At 41.8% G+C, this 13,236-nt stretch overlaps 2 protein-coding genes across 2 annotated transcripts in view; one reads left to right on the forward strand and one right to left on the reverse strand.

Annotated features, from left to right (window-relative positions):
• Positions 1-13,236, forward strand: part of WDFY4 (WDFY family member 4) — a 145,152-nt gene that overhangs the window by 100,494 nt on the left and 31,422 nt on the right. The window contains exon 47 of the mRNA XM_075025984.1: positions 272-334. Coding sequence (XP_074882085.1) covers positions 272-334 — 63 coding nt within the window. The remainder of the gene's footprint in view (positions 1-271; positions 335-13,236) is intronic.
• On the reverse strand, positions 3,141-8,867 carry LRRC18 (leucine rich repeat containing 18). Its single transcript, XM_075025988.1, has 2 exons — positions 8,475-8,867; positions 3,141-4,084 (listed from the first exon to the last, which is right to left on the reverse strand). The coding sequence occupies exon 2, from the start codon at positions 3,992-3,994 to the stop codon at positions 3,206-3,208; it is 789 nt and encodes a 262-aa protein (XP_074882089.1). The 5' UTR covers positions 3,995-4,084; positions 8,475-8,867; the 3' UTR covers positions 3,141-3,205.

The following is a 13,236-nucleotide window of genomic DNA, read 5'->3' on the forward strand; positions in this document are numbered from 1 at the left end:
ACCTGATCCTAAGTCCATAGCCCTATATATCAATTCAAGGTCCTGTTTGGGAAAGAAACTGCTTTTATCCAACCCATAGACAACTCCTTAATATTAAATGTATGCTTTTGCTGTGTTGTCTTGCAGCTTTGTCCTAGGTTAGAGTCTCAGTGAAATGCTGTGGCATCCTTAAGGAAAAAAGTTGCTGTCAGAACATGATATAGGTTATATACATATGTAAAGTATACAGATAACCATTTAAATATAACGTGACCTTTCATATCTCCTATAGATTTTGCTCTTTCCAACCTGCTTTGAAGTCAAAGGGGATAACAGAAGAGTCTTTGAATATAAGGTAAAACATAGGAAACATTGGATAACTATAGATAAGTGCAATTGTGTGAATAAGTTGCACCTTAAAAAAGCATCTAGAAACTTATGTATTTGTGCCCCCTGTTTTAAAGATTCAAAGGTGCCCCCAGAACTCTGAAAAGCATTCTAGTGTACAGCATCCACAGTATGAAGACATGAAGAACATGTTGAGTAGCTGACTGTGCATAGTTGATTAATAATTATTACCTCCTTAATATGACTTTATTGGTAAACTCTACACAGATGGTTAGTGTGGGAAAGAGACAGTCAGTGAGGTGAGGTTAGAACTAATCCATAATGCTTCTGCATAATGTCCTCTTTATTGTGTGGTTAGGGCAGACAACAATAGATGTTCACATGGATGTTTTGGCATGCTATAGTAACTGTGTCAGATTTACCACTGCAGGGAAAAAAGTTTTCTTCTAGTGGGAGGTGATTGAGAGCATGCTCCATGCTGACCTTGAGTTACTTGCACACCTGTAACTCTCCTCAATTTAGATATCTGAGGAACACAAGCCTGAATGCCTAACTGGTGTCCTCTGAAATGATTACCTGGAGGCTGGAATACTGCTTAGACCTGAGGGGCAGATTACCCCTAGGAGTTATTGTGGCCTGTGTCAGCTGTACTACTCTTCTTAAGTTTTACTCTACCTGTTGTAGATCATTACCTATCTTGTAAATGAACATTTTCACCCCTGAGTACCAGCCATCAGCTTGCAAAAAGTATCAGTGCAGTATGCAGCCAGCTCTGGCTAGAGCCTAACCTATGCCAGAGGTGATGGTTGAGTCTATGGAGCATGATGCATGTTCTGCATGGAGTAACCAATAACTGACCCCAGGGTTTCCTTTCCCAGTGCTTGCTGGGCGCTCAACAGGTGGGAATGTCTTGAGATAAGATGCACTGTGGCTGCAGAAACTTTGGGCTTTAGCTGGGCATGTGATTATCATGAGACAAACTTGACTCTTGTTTGGTCTCAGAGATTGAAGCAGGGAGTATGTCTAGGTCTAAAGTAGTCTGTCCTGAATCCCATAAGGCTCTGCCTTCAGTTTTACTCTATTGGCTGAGAGAGGACCCTGTGCACCTTACTCACTCTCAGCATGTAAGGGGCCTTTGGCATAGCTTTGGCTGGGCCATGTTAGACCATGAGCTGAATTAAAATAAACACGAGATAGTGCTACTGCCTAAGTAATGATCCCAGAAAAGTTGTGCTTAAGTGGAAGGTTAGAGAAAATGACGCCAGTGGGCATGATTCCCTTTACCAAGCTCCAGTCTGGGAACCAAAGGACTGAGGACTTGATGATTTTACTTTTCTCTCATTTAAATTCTAGAGCCACTTCTGAGTTGGAAAAATTCAAGAGCAGCACAAGGGGCTCCTTCCCCATCTAGGGGGCAATAGCCATCTTCCACAGCATCCCAGCTTTTCCTGCCCTACCTGAGACAGGGAGGAAGTCCAGACTGAGCTCTTTGCCCAGACACACTATTAATAATTGCACAGCTGAAGCATGGAAAGAAGAAATTACTAGTTTGATGTATCCTATGACATTGAGGTAGTAGCATTTCTGTGAAACCCCATATCAGTTTTTCCACCTAGCCCATAGGAATAATACCCAGGAGTTCTGACTCCCAGGCTCTACTGTAGCCATTTAAGAAATTATAATGGGCTGTTACTGGACAACTGAGTACTTTGCCCCTGGCACTTTATTCTTCATTTAAATATACTTAAATGTTTGCCGTCACCATATGTTACTACGGCCACAGCCAGCATCTCTTCTTGCGTCATGCTTGACTGCTTTTATAATCTGCTTATTGGTTGTACCTGTATATTGCTGTTTGCAGGCTGCCAGCACTCTCTGCCCTAGGGATGTGATTTGAGCAAGTGAATGTGTGTGCTCAGGTGCACGTGTACATGTGCATATGTGAACAGAAAGCTAGAAGTACTGTGGGGACACCACACCTGATTTAATCAGTTCACCAGCTGACTCTTGGATCATGGAAGAGGGTGACTCTTTTCTTTTCACTGCTTAAGTGATGTGCCCAGAATCCTTAAAAAGAGCAATCTTTTCCCTACCCCTTCTCTATTCTGTGCCTTCCTTGGAGGGAGACTCAGAGTAGACAAAACACAATGAATATAGGTGGTGGTGGCTGATTGTGTCGTTCAAGTTAGAGATCACAGCGCCCAGGTATAGCACTCAAAATCCCAGAGAACTTCCTTATGCAAAGTCTGGCCACTTGATGGCAAATGGGATGACTGGTTGTTTAGCTCTAAGCATTGTGTTTGCACTGCTTAGTTACTCCTGAGCATAATATTTGTGTTGTCTGCCTCTGCTGAATTGGAACAGGCTCATGGTTCCTACACTGACAGTGCCTATCTGAGATTCTCTGAGGGGTTGGTGGCAGCCACCAGCAGCAGAAGTTTCCCAGGTCTGTTCCTTTTCCTCCAAATGGTATTTACTGAGACTAGTTTAACTGTGTCTCACCCTATGAAAATGAACAGAACTAATGTTTGGAGCTCAGTGGTGGGAGTGGAGTTACTAGAAAAAACTATCTTTTTGAAGATTCTTTTGTTGGACACGTGCACACACAAAAGACCAAAAAACCCCCAAACAAGCCCAAACGTGGAGAACATGTTGTAGGAACAGGTCCGGATGGAAATAGTCCTTCCTTTCCCGAGTATACGTCTGTTTTAGTTGTTTTAGATTCCATTTTAGAGACCACACAGGTCTGCTGCTTCTAAAACTGAGTAGATCTTTAAAGGAAGAGAACTGCAGAAAAAGGGAGGAGGAAGGAAGTCAGCTTTTTATTAGCTTGGACTGGACTTCATGGGACATGGTCTGTGGAGTGCCTTGGTATATTTCAGGGGTGTTTGCCTCTTAATCTCCATTCTTCTTGATTATCCTTTGCAGTGGAATTGGGTGTAAGGAGTAAAGGGAAACTTGGCTTCTTTGAGGGGCTACGTGTCACATTCTTTAGCTTGTTCAGCTTGTCCCTCTCATCCTGACACATCTTCAGGCAGGAAGAGCACAGGTCTTTATCTTGTACTAAGTAAAGCATTTCTGTGCGTTTAACAGAGTCAGCATGCTCTTCTTGTTCTGTTGTATCTGGGAAAGGGTTTCTTTTTGCATTCAGTTTCTTGAGCTTGGGGAGCTTTTTCACACTGTTTGGGATGGTGGTCAAGGCGTTGTCAAAGAGACCTATCTCATTAAGTTCCTTCAGGGCCCCAAGACTGGTGGGAATACTGTCAAGACAGTTCAAGCCAAGGTTAAGAATACGCAGGTTGCTGAGAAGGTTCAACTCTTCTGGCAGATTTTTGGTGGTCAGCTTGTTGTTACATATATTCAGGTAGAAGAGGTTCTGAAGTGTACCTATTGCCTTGGGCAGCTCCTCAAGCTGATTACTATGCAGGTCCAGCCAGCGCAGTTTCTGGAACTTCTCGATGCTGCTTGGAATCTTTTTTAACATGTTTCTGCTCAGATCAAGTTCATCCACATCAGCCAGTTTCAGAATGCAGTTGGGGAAGGTGGTGATACCCATCTTGCTTAAGTCAAGACGGCGCCCTCCATCAAAAGATATCCGGATGGAATTTTTGGCAATTTTCAAGGTGATCTTTTTCCCTTTTTGACCTTTTGCTTTCCCCTTGGCCATCTCTCCACTGAGAGGCAGACAGACACACCAGACTCTGTAGATAAAGGTGGAAACTCCAGTAAAGCCTTTGAAAGCAGTGGCTGTTACTCCCTAAATAAAAACAAAAGAATCACATAGTTACAAATTAACATGTGACTGCTGGACTGTTCAGAAGTCTTCTTTTTTTTTTTAAGGTCAGGAATTTTCAACCCTGAAGCTGCAACTCTGAAAGTTCTTCCTGAAAGTATTTTGAGTAGATGAAATTCTGATAATTTACAATATTACTTTATTGCATTGTAACACCTATATTGCATTACAGGGTGAAATTACAAATGGGAGAAATTTTCTGTCTTTCATCCTTAGATACTGATTTGAGCTCAGCATGTAATGAAACTGAGTGAAATGTGTAATTACCTATCAGCTGTTTGGGGACCTAAGAAAAATGTATTGTGGGTCTCAATCCAGTCCTTAGGGACTGAACTAAAAGAAGCTATCCAAAATTGCACATACTCTGCCAGACCAACAGGTTGCCTTCTTTACAGGCCTGGCATCTGTTGAAAGGTTGGTTAAACATCCTGTTTAATGGACCTGAGATTTGGGCTGTGGACACTGCTGAAAGATTAAATATTTAAAGCGAATGATTAAGAGTCTTGTTTTAACCAGGACCTCAGGAACATAGTGGGCTCCCAGATTTGCCAGGACTGCTTGCAGTTCATAGATCACCTGCAGTGCAGACTGCAACAGGGGGTCTGTGTCAGTGCTGCTTAATGACATGTTAAACCAGGCCTTGCTAAGTGCCTCCTGTGCTTTCAAGGACAGACTCTGGATACTCTAACCTTGTCTTTCCATTTGTGCTGCAGGATAGATGGGCTCCCACTGCAGAGGTGTCCCACCCTCAAAAAATGCATGTAGGTGCTCTGGTCAGACTTTTGACTCATACTGATGATCAGCGTGTACTATGTGCTTTGTTGAATTGAGGCCTGTATGAGTAGTAGTCCACTGTAGTCTCAGGTTTGGTGAACTATCACTCTAATCGAAGGTCATCAAATACAGCTGCTAATTATGGCTAGTGACAAAGGAAATAATAGACTGATTCCCTGGAAATGGATGACAACGTCCTCTCAACCAGAGTGCAGAGAGGAGCATGGGTTACAGCTGGCTAATCTCAGGATGGTCCGGGTGCTCTGGCATTTAATTGTGAAGAGTCAAATTGCAGCTTTGATGAATGATTGTTTGGGACAAAATATGGATTTGTCTACAATACATTTCCCTATTAGAAAGGCTTCATTACAAACCCTTCAGGCTTTTTGGCTACTCATTAATCATGTGCAAATACATGAAGGGGAAGCTCAGGCTACAACTAAGGCATTTCAGCTCCTTTTCAATTACATGCCATAGCCAAAAATAATGCAAAAGCAAGGGGGATCTCTGCCAGTTACCACCCACCCTCCCAAGAGCTCCATAATGAGGCAGATGCTTCAAAAAATACTGGAAGCATCACAGTGGGGTCAGTCTTGCCCTGAGGGTATGTTCCAAAATTGGATCTTTGTTATTTTATATAAAAATATTTAAACACAGTTAAATCTTTCTGTGCCTGTCACTCCCACATTTCTGTCTCTCACCAGTACTTACAGGGCCATATTACTATTATATCTGAAGGCCTCTCACTCTTTGTTGTATTTAACCTGACAGTGCCCCAGGGACAATATCAATGCTATTCTTTCCATAGTGCAGACTGGTAAGTGAAGCAAAGTACTCTACAGTGGAAAATTAAGCACTTTCTTCACCTTTGTTGAAGTTAGCTTAAATAATTTGCCCAGGAGTGGGTAGGAAATTCTGGAGATAAAAATGACAGGTTTTTTTAAATCACAATTCACTCATTTTAAGGATTTGATGCAATATTCTTGTTGGCAATTCTGTGAAGATAAAGTTCAACTGCATGGGAAATGCCAGAGCCCTACTGCTGGTACAGGACACCCTGAATCTGTTACCAGTACACCGAGCATCACTACCATGCTTCAGAAAAAGATCTGCAGGGCAGCTTCCTTACACTTTGGCAGAATGGAAAGAGACTTTCTGCTTCCTGTAATTGGTGTGAACCTGGTGACTTTTGGGTCCAACTTTATCTCTGAATTTTGTGATGAGTTGTCCAAAACATTCAGCACGTTTTGATCAGTGAAGATTTTCAGCCAAGTATGCCTTTAAAAAAATGAAAGGGAGCCTCAAGGAAAATTTTTTTCTGAATTAAAAATGGTAATTTCTTTTAAAATTATTTTTGAAACGTCTGTAAAACTCTCAGAAAGAAAATATTTTTTTTCAGTTCCTAGTAATTTTTTTCTATTACTTTTCATTTAAGCTCCAAGGGGGAAACACTGATCCAAAACAGGTTCCTTCCTTAAAAATACCAGATTGCCAAAAAATCAGCCTGTTCTGCAGCTGTCTGTTAATGCTGGCTCCCAGTGCTGGTGTCCCTCTGTGCTGTGCGTGCCTGGGAGCACTAGAGGGAGCCTGGTGTACAAGGTTGAGTGCTGGAGGCTTGTTAGGAACAGCACCGTTCAACCTTTTGGGTTTGAGTACCTCTCTGTCAATAACCCTTGCCAACTTGTTACAAAGTTTGAACCTGGACTTTCAGACCAAACAAACAGATCACTTTAATTTTCCTGAAGACAGATCTCTTTGCATGTTGCACTGGATAATGCCCAGACTTCAAAGAGATTTTTAACTGCCTCCTTTAGTCAAATTTTTTTAAATCCTGCTGTGGACCTCTAAGATGCACTGATCAGGAAAACATGAGTCCCTAGGGAGTGCTCATCCTTTCCAAGTGCTATTTCCTTTGTGTTAAAAGTTGCAGCCATGTTTCAAACTTACAAAAAGGTGATTTGCAATCCCAAAGATAGGGGTTTGCACTAGAGGTCTGCAGAAACACCGAGCGCCAGACAACTTGAAGGGAACGAATAGCTCTCTTCTCTCCACATGCTTGTAAACTAATTATCAGTGTTTCACAGGGCTGTAGCTGGAGATAATGGAACTTACTTAGCCGTGTCTCATTTTCTTTAGCTCTGCATAAGAGGGCTCCAGTTCTGTAGCCACTGATATTAAAAATTCAGGAATTGCAGGAGCCCTCCTTGCTGTTTGACCTCATGCTCACAGTGCATCTCCTGGGATAGCAGAGGGAGAGTTACATGTGTTGCACTACTACCTGAGAAACGATGATGACAAGAGGGAACTCCCTTTACTCATTTTCTTGAAACCCTCACCACACTGCCAGGTTCACCCTCTGAGTTGCTGGCAATCCTTTGCCCAGGGGTGGGGGTGCTGCTTTTCTGTGTGTATAAGGTCTTGCTAAAGAGTATCTTAACTAGAAAACTCTTTCCCTTTTTATCCACACTTGGTAAAATCTTTTATCTGGATTGGGCTTTTGAAAGCCCAGGGCTAGCCCCAGAGCTTTAAGAGTGTTTCACAGGCCCAAAGCTTTGAGGCTGACCTGATACAGGAATTGATAGAAAATGAGTTAAGGGCATCATGCTGTCTGTGGTGCTCTGTGTTGCTGGGAGCTGCAGGGAGGGAACAGACCTTGAGCATCAGGACTAGGGCTGTCAGCGTTTCTCTGAGGCAAGGAAGGATTGGAGATTACTCCTTATCTGCACTTAAGCACTTGCACAGGTCCCAGTCATGACTCCTTGTAGCTTAAGCCTGTCTTAAGAAGGAGTTCTGATCCTAGAAGAATACAGATTTCGACCCTGCTGATGCAGTCTATTCCACCTGACCCTTTCTTCTTCCTTTCTCAGCATAGGGCTGGTAGGAGCAGAACAGGCCTTCTGCCTATGACACTGTCTGGGTGTTTCAGGACCTTGTCCTCTGTGGTTCTGCCTGTTCTTTTCATGCCATAGGTTGCTTCACTGCACCCAAAGCTGCACAGAATCATCTTGACCCCATCTTGAACTAGTCTGTGAGAAAAGTTTCCTCTGTCTTTCCTCCTAGAAGTCTGTGTATTGCAGAGCAGTCCTGCCAAGCCCAGTGGAGCTACGCATGCCCTGCACCTCTCTGGTGGCAGGAAAGCAGTGAGATGACATGTTCTAATTCACCCATGGAATAGCTCTATAGAAATACTTTCACATAAAGCTTAAAAACAGCATTTGTACAGTGAATAATTTTGCATGAAGCCAAGCAGTTCCAGCTAGGGTACGTTTTTATTTTCCTGCTTACAAGCCTGTTACCATTTCTTTGTTGTTGGATACAATCTGTTGTGGAAGAGAGATTAATTCACTATCTTAAATGCGGTCTCATGTGAGCAGGCAGGTTTAGACTAAATCCTGCCATGAGCAAACAGGCAGAGAGAGGTTTTCTTCCTTAATTTTCTTGCTTTTCTAGATCACTTCAGAGCTACTGTGCTACCGCAGAGTGCAAGGTCACTTATAAAACCAAGACCCACCAAAAATAAATGAAAATATTGTTTCATCTTAACAGTTCTGCCAGACTGCCCCCGTGTGTAAGATCTTACCGGCTAGCAGCTAGGAAGACTTAGAAGGCGAGGTATAGACGTCAAAAGCTGCTTGGTTTTTTTCAGTAGTGTGGGATGAGCCTTCATGGTCTGTTACTGTGCAGTTGTCCTCTGTCTACTCGTCTTTGAGTAATGAATTAGTCTTTCAGTCTGTAAATAAACCCATGAGCAGGGAGCACAGGACAATTTCCTTGTCACAGTCCTGCAAATTCTGAATTGTACTTCCTTGATGGAAAATAGCAGCCCTTCAAGAAACTTGTGTATGTGAATGTGCGGGGAGGAGGAGAAACAGTGAAAAGGACTTCCCCAGCTTCAGGGTCTTTCTGTTCGATTCTCTTTCCACAGCCTGTGAAACTTTTGTTCCTAAGCAACAGCAATGCTAGGTCCTTGGAGATCATTAGCATAATGTTTGGTTCCGGCATGCAAGTTCAAGCTGGAGGGAAAAGAACTAAACGGCATGCAGTGCCTGCAAATGTTAGATTTCAAATTATGCAGAAAGAAAAAGCATCTGGACCTCGTTAGAAGCTGTTCGTCAGCTTCTAACGTTGCCTTAACTGTCCATTTTAGTCATTTGGCTATTTCATTTTATTTGGATGTAACACAGTGTGAGATACTTGTATGTGTGTGTTAAAACTCACACATACATCATCACTCATAACGTTTGTGATGCCATCTTTAGCACGTGCCAGGTCAGATAGATATGGACACAGGAGGGAAGGCTCATTCAGCAGTGCAGCAGAGAGGACGTGAGCTATGGCTTATATTCATCTATCTGTGACCCTTCAAAACTGCAGTTGGTACAACAATTTCCCTTTGTAGTATGTGAATATACTGGAATTTGTCTCTGTGACTGGGGCTAACAAGCTCAAGCTTTTAGTAACTGGTTGCAATAATTTCAAAATAGTATCTGGAAAAAAAGAACCATGAAAGAGAAATAGCTGTGTGTTTTGTGGTAAGTATTGTTCACAGGAGATGCAACATTGAAGTCCCTCTCTTGCTGATAACGGGTCCGGGATATTATTGGCATAAAGAATCTGATAACGTTGATGTGCTTGCCTGATTCCAGGATTGGAGATTGTATTCTGCTCACCTCAACAAATTAATTGAATTTACTTGATGTTTTTCTTCGTGACCTAACGTGTGCCTGTGTGCAGCATTTCTGCAGTGGAAATGTCATTCCTTTGTCTGGTTGAAGCCTGTGAACAGGTGCAAACAGTTTTCTGTAAATGAGGGAGATTCCTTTCTCCCTCCCTAGCCCTTTCAAGACATCCTACTTCAAGGAGCCCCACTTTAATATTAAACTTATTCATAAATTTTGTATTATATTTCTATTCTTTGAGCACAGAGTAAGAATCCCCAGAAGGTAGACTGGTACAATCAAACAAGGAGGATGCTGTACCTTTATTCTAAAGTAGTCTAACCTAACACTTTTCTGAGTTTGAGAGAGACTTGATTGTTTCACAGGGAAAGCTGGCATTCCTTTTGGCATCTCCTTTCCTCTTTTAATAGTAGGACTTGGACCGAGGTTGTGGCTTACCAGGAAGGGGATTTTCCTTACAATATTCTTGGTAATTGCAAAGATTCTTTAGGAAAAGTGGTTTTAGGAGAGCCTTGGCACTGTTTTGCAGACTTAAGAAGTCTGGAGGATGGAAGACAAAAAGAAAATGAAAGCAGCTTTGTGAAGTTTAAGAACCCATTAAGTTTATTGGAATTTTTGTATTCATTTCAGTGGGGGCAAAATCTTATCCTTTGAGATTATCTCATCTGCAATGAATCTCCAAATGGGTTGAGGTCCACCTGTCTCTAGCAAATGGAGAGCACTGGCTATCACAAGAGTGAGATCATAGTCTGATGTTAATGGAAGAGGGATTAATAAATCACTTATGTATAGTGTAGCCAAAGGTGGATCATCATTAGTATACATCATGCTTAGATTCTGCCATGGCTAGTGCCCTACAAATACCTTATAGATTTAGATATAGATAGATGTGTAGGTACTTCTCTTGACTTCACATAACTTCACCCCCTCTTGAAGTTTAGTTATTTATATTTATAAAGCACTTCTACTGTTTCTTTTTCAAACCAGCCTTTGATTATTTATTTATTTTTAAATGCACTTATTGCAGTTGGATAGCTGCAGTTGATCTACTTTGAGCTTTTGCTGTGCTGGCTAGAGAGGTGTTGGCTGGAGGAATGCTGATTGATTACCAAGGAGAAGGGAGGAACAGGCTTGAGCCGCCTGTAATGCTATTCTTGTTCTGAGCCCCTGCAAGTCAACAAGGGAGAATGCAGAATTTCAGATCTCTGGGGACTTGGAGGCAGCATCGTGCCTGGTCCCCCAAGACCCAGAAGGATGGCTCTTACAGGGGAGTGACTACATTTAGCCTTGCATATTTTCATGATGTGGTGAACTCATTGACCTCTTTGAGTTATATAGCGGCTTCCAAAGTCAGCAGAGAGGATTGTTTTGACCCTTGTAGAGTCCTTATTAGCTGTTAGGGATTGTGACAAGCAAAGCAAGAGTTCCACTAGAGGGTCATGGCACCCACAAGTCAACATATGTGTATTTGCATAACGTACACACAGACTGGCCCAGTTTAGTCCTGTGTATAGTATTTTATAAAGCTCCCACTTTAAATGTTGGAAGACTGATGTATTGAGCAGGTTTGTACATTACATGATCCCCTGCTTTCTAACTCAGCCATAAATCCAAAATAGACCTGGGCAGTTTTAGTGAGTGAGTCTGCCCCTTTGGAAAAGGAAGAACCTAACTTGATCCCTCTGTGACAAATACCCTAATCCGACTACACTTCTAATAATGCCAGGCATCCTGATCCTGTTCCGTCCCTTTGAGATACTCTCTCTGAGTTCCGAATGTCTGTTGGAGACCTTACAAAGGCCAGTGGGGCAAAACTCTGTGAAATCTACATATAGTGCGAGAGGGCTGAATTGTAAAGGGTAAGTGCTCATGATACTCATTTTCTACTTTAGAATTCCTACATCCTTGAGCCACATGTGGCTCAAACTGGGAGTGGAAAGCCACCATAACTCTACTCTAGTCAATGGACTTTCTTCTGATTTACACTGTGTAAATTAGACCATCATATAATCTATTCATTCTTTTAGGACAAAGAGTGAAGATCCTATTTTCCCATATCAGAAATGAACTACACCTTTTTGTGTTGCCTGGTTTCTATAAACATAGCCTATCATTGTTAGGTTTCATATGCTTAGCAGGAGAACTAAACAAAGCTTGAGAGTTGTAGACCATGTGCTAGAATTGGTCCTGGATTTCATGTTTGTTCATGGTATAGGTTATTACTTAGGCTATGCAAAATCCTTCCCTCAGATACACACTTTTCTCTGAAAAGAGTGCCTAAGCAAGCAATAAAATACTGTGTTGAGTAAACCATAGTGTTTTTCCTTTATGTACACTATTAACTGGTCCAGGAGTGAATAGGCAGTAAAATAATGATTCATAATCATGAGAGGTAGTTTACAAGAATTTAATACTGCAAATTCAATAAAACTGTAATGATCATAGACCATTCTGGTGTTTTATTTAGATCTCTGAGGCTGCTTTAAGCCTAGCTTTGTGGATTTCTAATGTGATCCAATACAAAGCACAAGAGTGCAAAATAGCAGCTAGTTATTACTGTAGCAGTTTTATAATCTATGGCTGAACTGATTTCCTTACTCTTCAGGAATTTAGTAGTCCTGTCTCTGACCTGGCACCTTAGGATTAGTTTAAAGTTTTACACTCAAAGAGAAAAGCATCTCCTACTGCAGTTATATCGTATCATATCAGTAACCCTGTTTACTTTGGCAGATTGAAAGTTTCTTTAATCCAGAAGCTGTCACTTGTCTGAGTTTGGTCTCTAGGAATTGACAAGAGCAAGTCCATGGCCTTCAGATACTGAGACACCTTTTAGTTCAGTGTAGTTGAAATGTGACTTTAGTTTGCTCAGAACCTTTCACCCTTTCACATTTTCAAGTCAATTACCCTGTTTAGAATCTGCCTTCAGCTGATTTGTTTCTTATTTAAAGTCTCAGAAAAAGTTGCATTTTGAGAACAAAGTGGAAAAAACATATTTAGTCTATTACTTTAAAAAAAAATCATAAAAATGGCAACCCACTTTTTAAGGACTACATTAGATTCAAAGTGCTTTGTGCAAAAGTATCATCTTTGATAAGGAGACCAAGACACCTCTGTTTTCAAGTCAGTGTTTTCAGAATGCTTCAGAAAAGCATAAGCCTTTGAGAATAAGGCTTCAGAATAGAAACAGACAGCCTTAATGGTACCTGTCACTAGCAGTCTAGCTCAACAATGGGATGAGAACGGGAGCACAGACTGATTAGCAGTGTGGCTTAGCTTGGAACAGCTGAGGAGGTTGCTGTCCCCAGCTGTCCATCTGCCTCTGCTGCAGGGGCATCTTCGCTGCCTGTGAGTCAGCTTCTGAATTCTTGCAGTTTACCATATGTCACCGCCATGACAGTTTGCAGCAATTTCTTAAGGCAAACAGAATCCGTCCTTAGCACCACCACCCTACTTCCTTCTTTTTTCTTTATTAAATATCATACTTTAAGTGGCACTTCATTCAGCAGAAGACTGGCAAGTAGCTTAGGGAGAGTCAGCATGTCATAGGGAGAGTGACTGACAGTGATAAATTCATCAGTCATCTGAAGCTAGGCCATCCCTGTTCACCAGGCAGAGCCTTCAGTCCTAATGAAAACAGTAATGAAATTTGTATTGTGCTGCACT

The sequence above is a fragment of the Buteo buteo genome, chromosome 4 (genome assembly GCF_964188355.1).
Source record: "Buteo buteo chromosome 4, bButBut1.hap1.1, whole genome shotgun sequence".
Taxonomy (NCBI): Eukaryota; Metazoa; Chordata; class Aves; order Accipitriformes; family Accipitridae; genus Buteo; species Buteo buteo.

Bases quoted from the DNA above. Each gene is read 5' to 3' on its own strand.
- LRRC18 (XM_075025988.1), bottom strand. From the start codon at position 3,994: ATGGCCAAGGGGAAAGCAAAAGGTCAAAAAGGGAAAAAGATCACCTTG.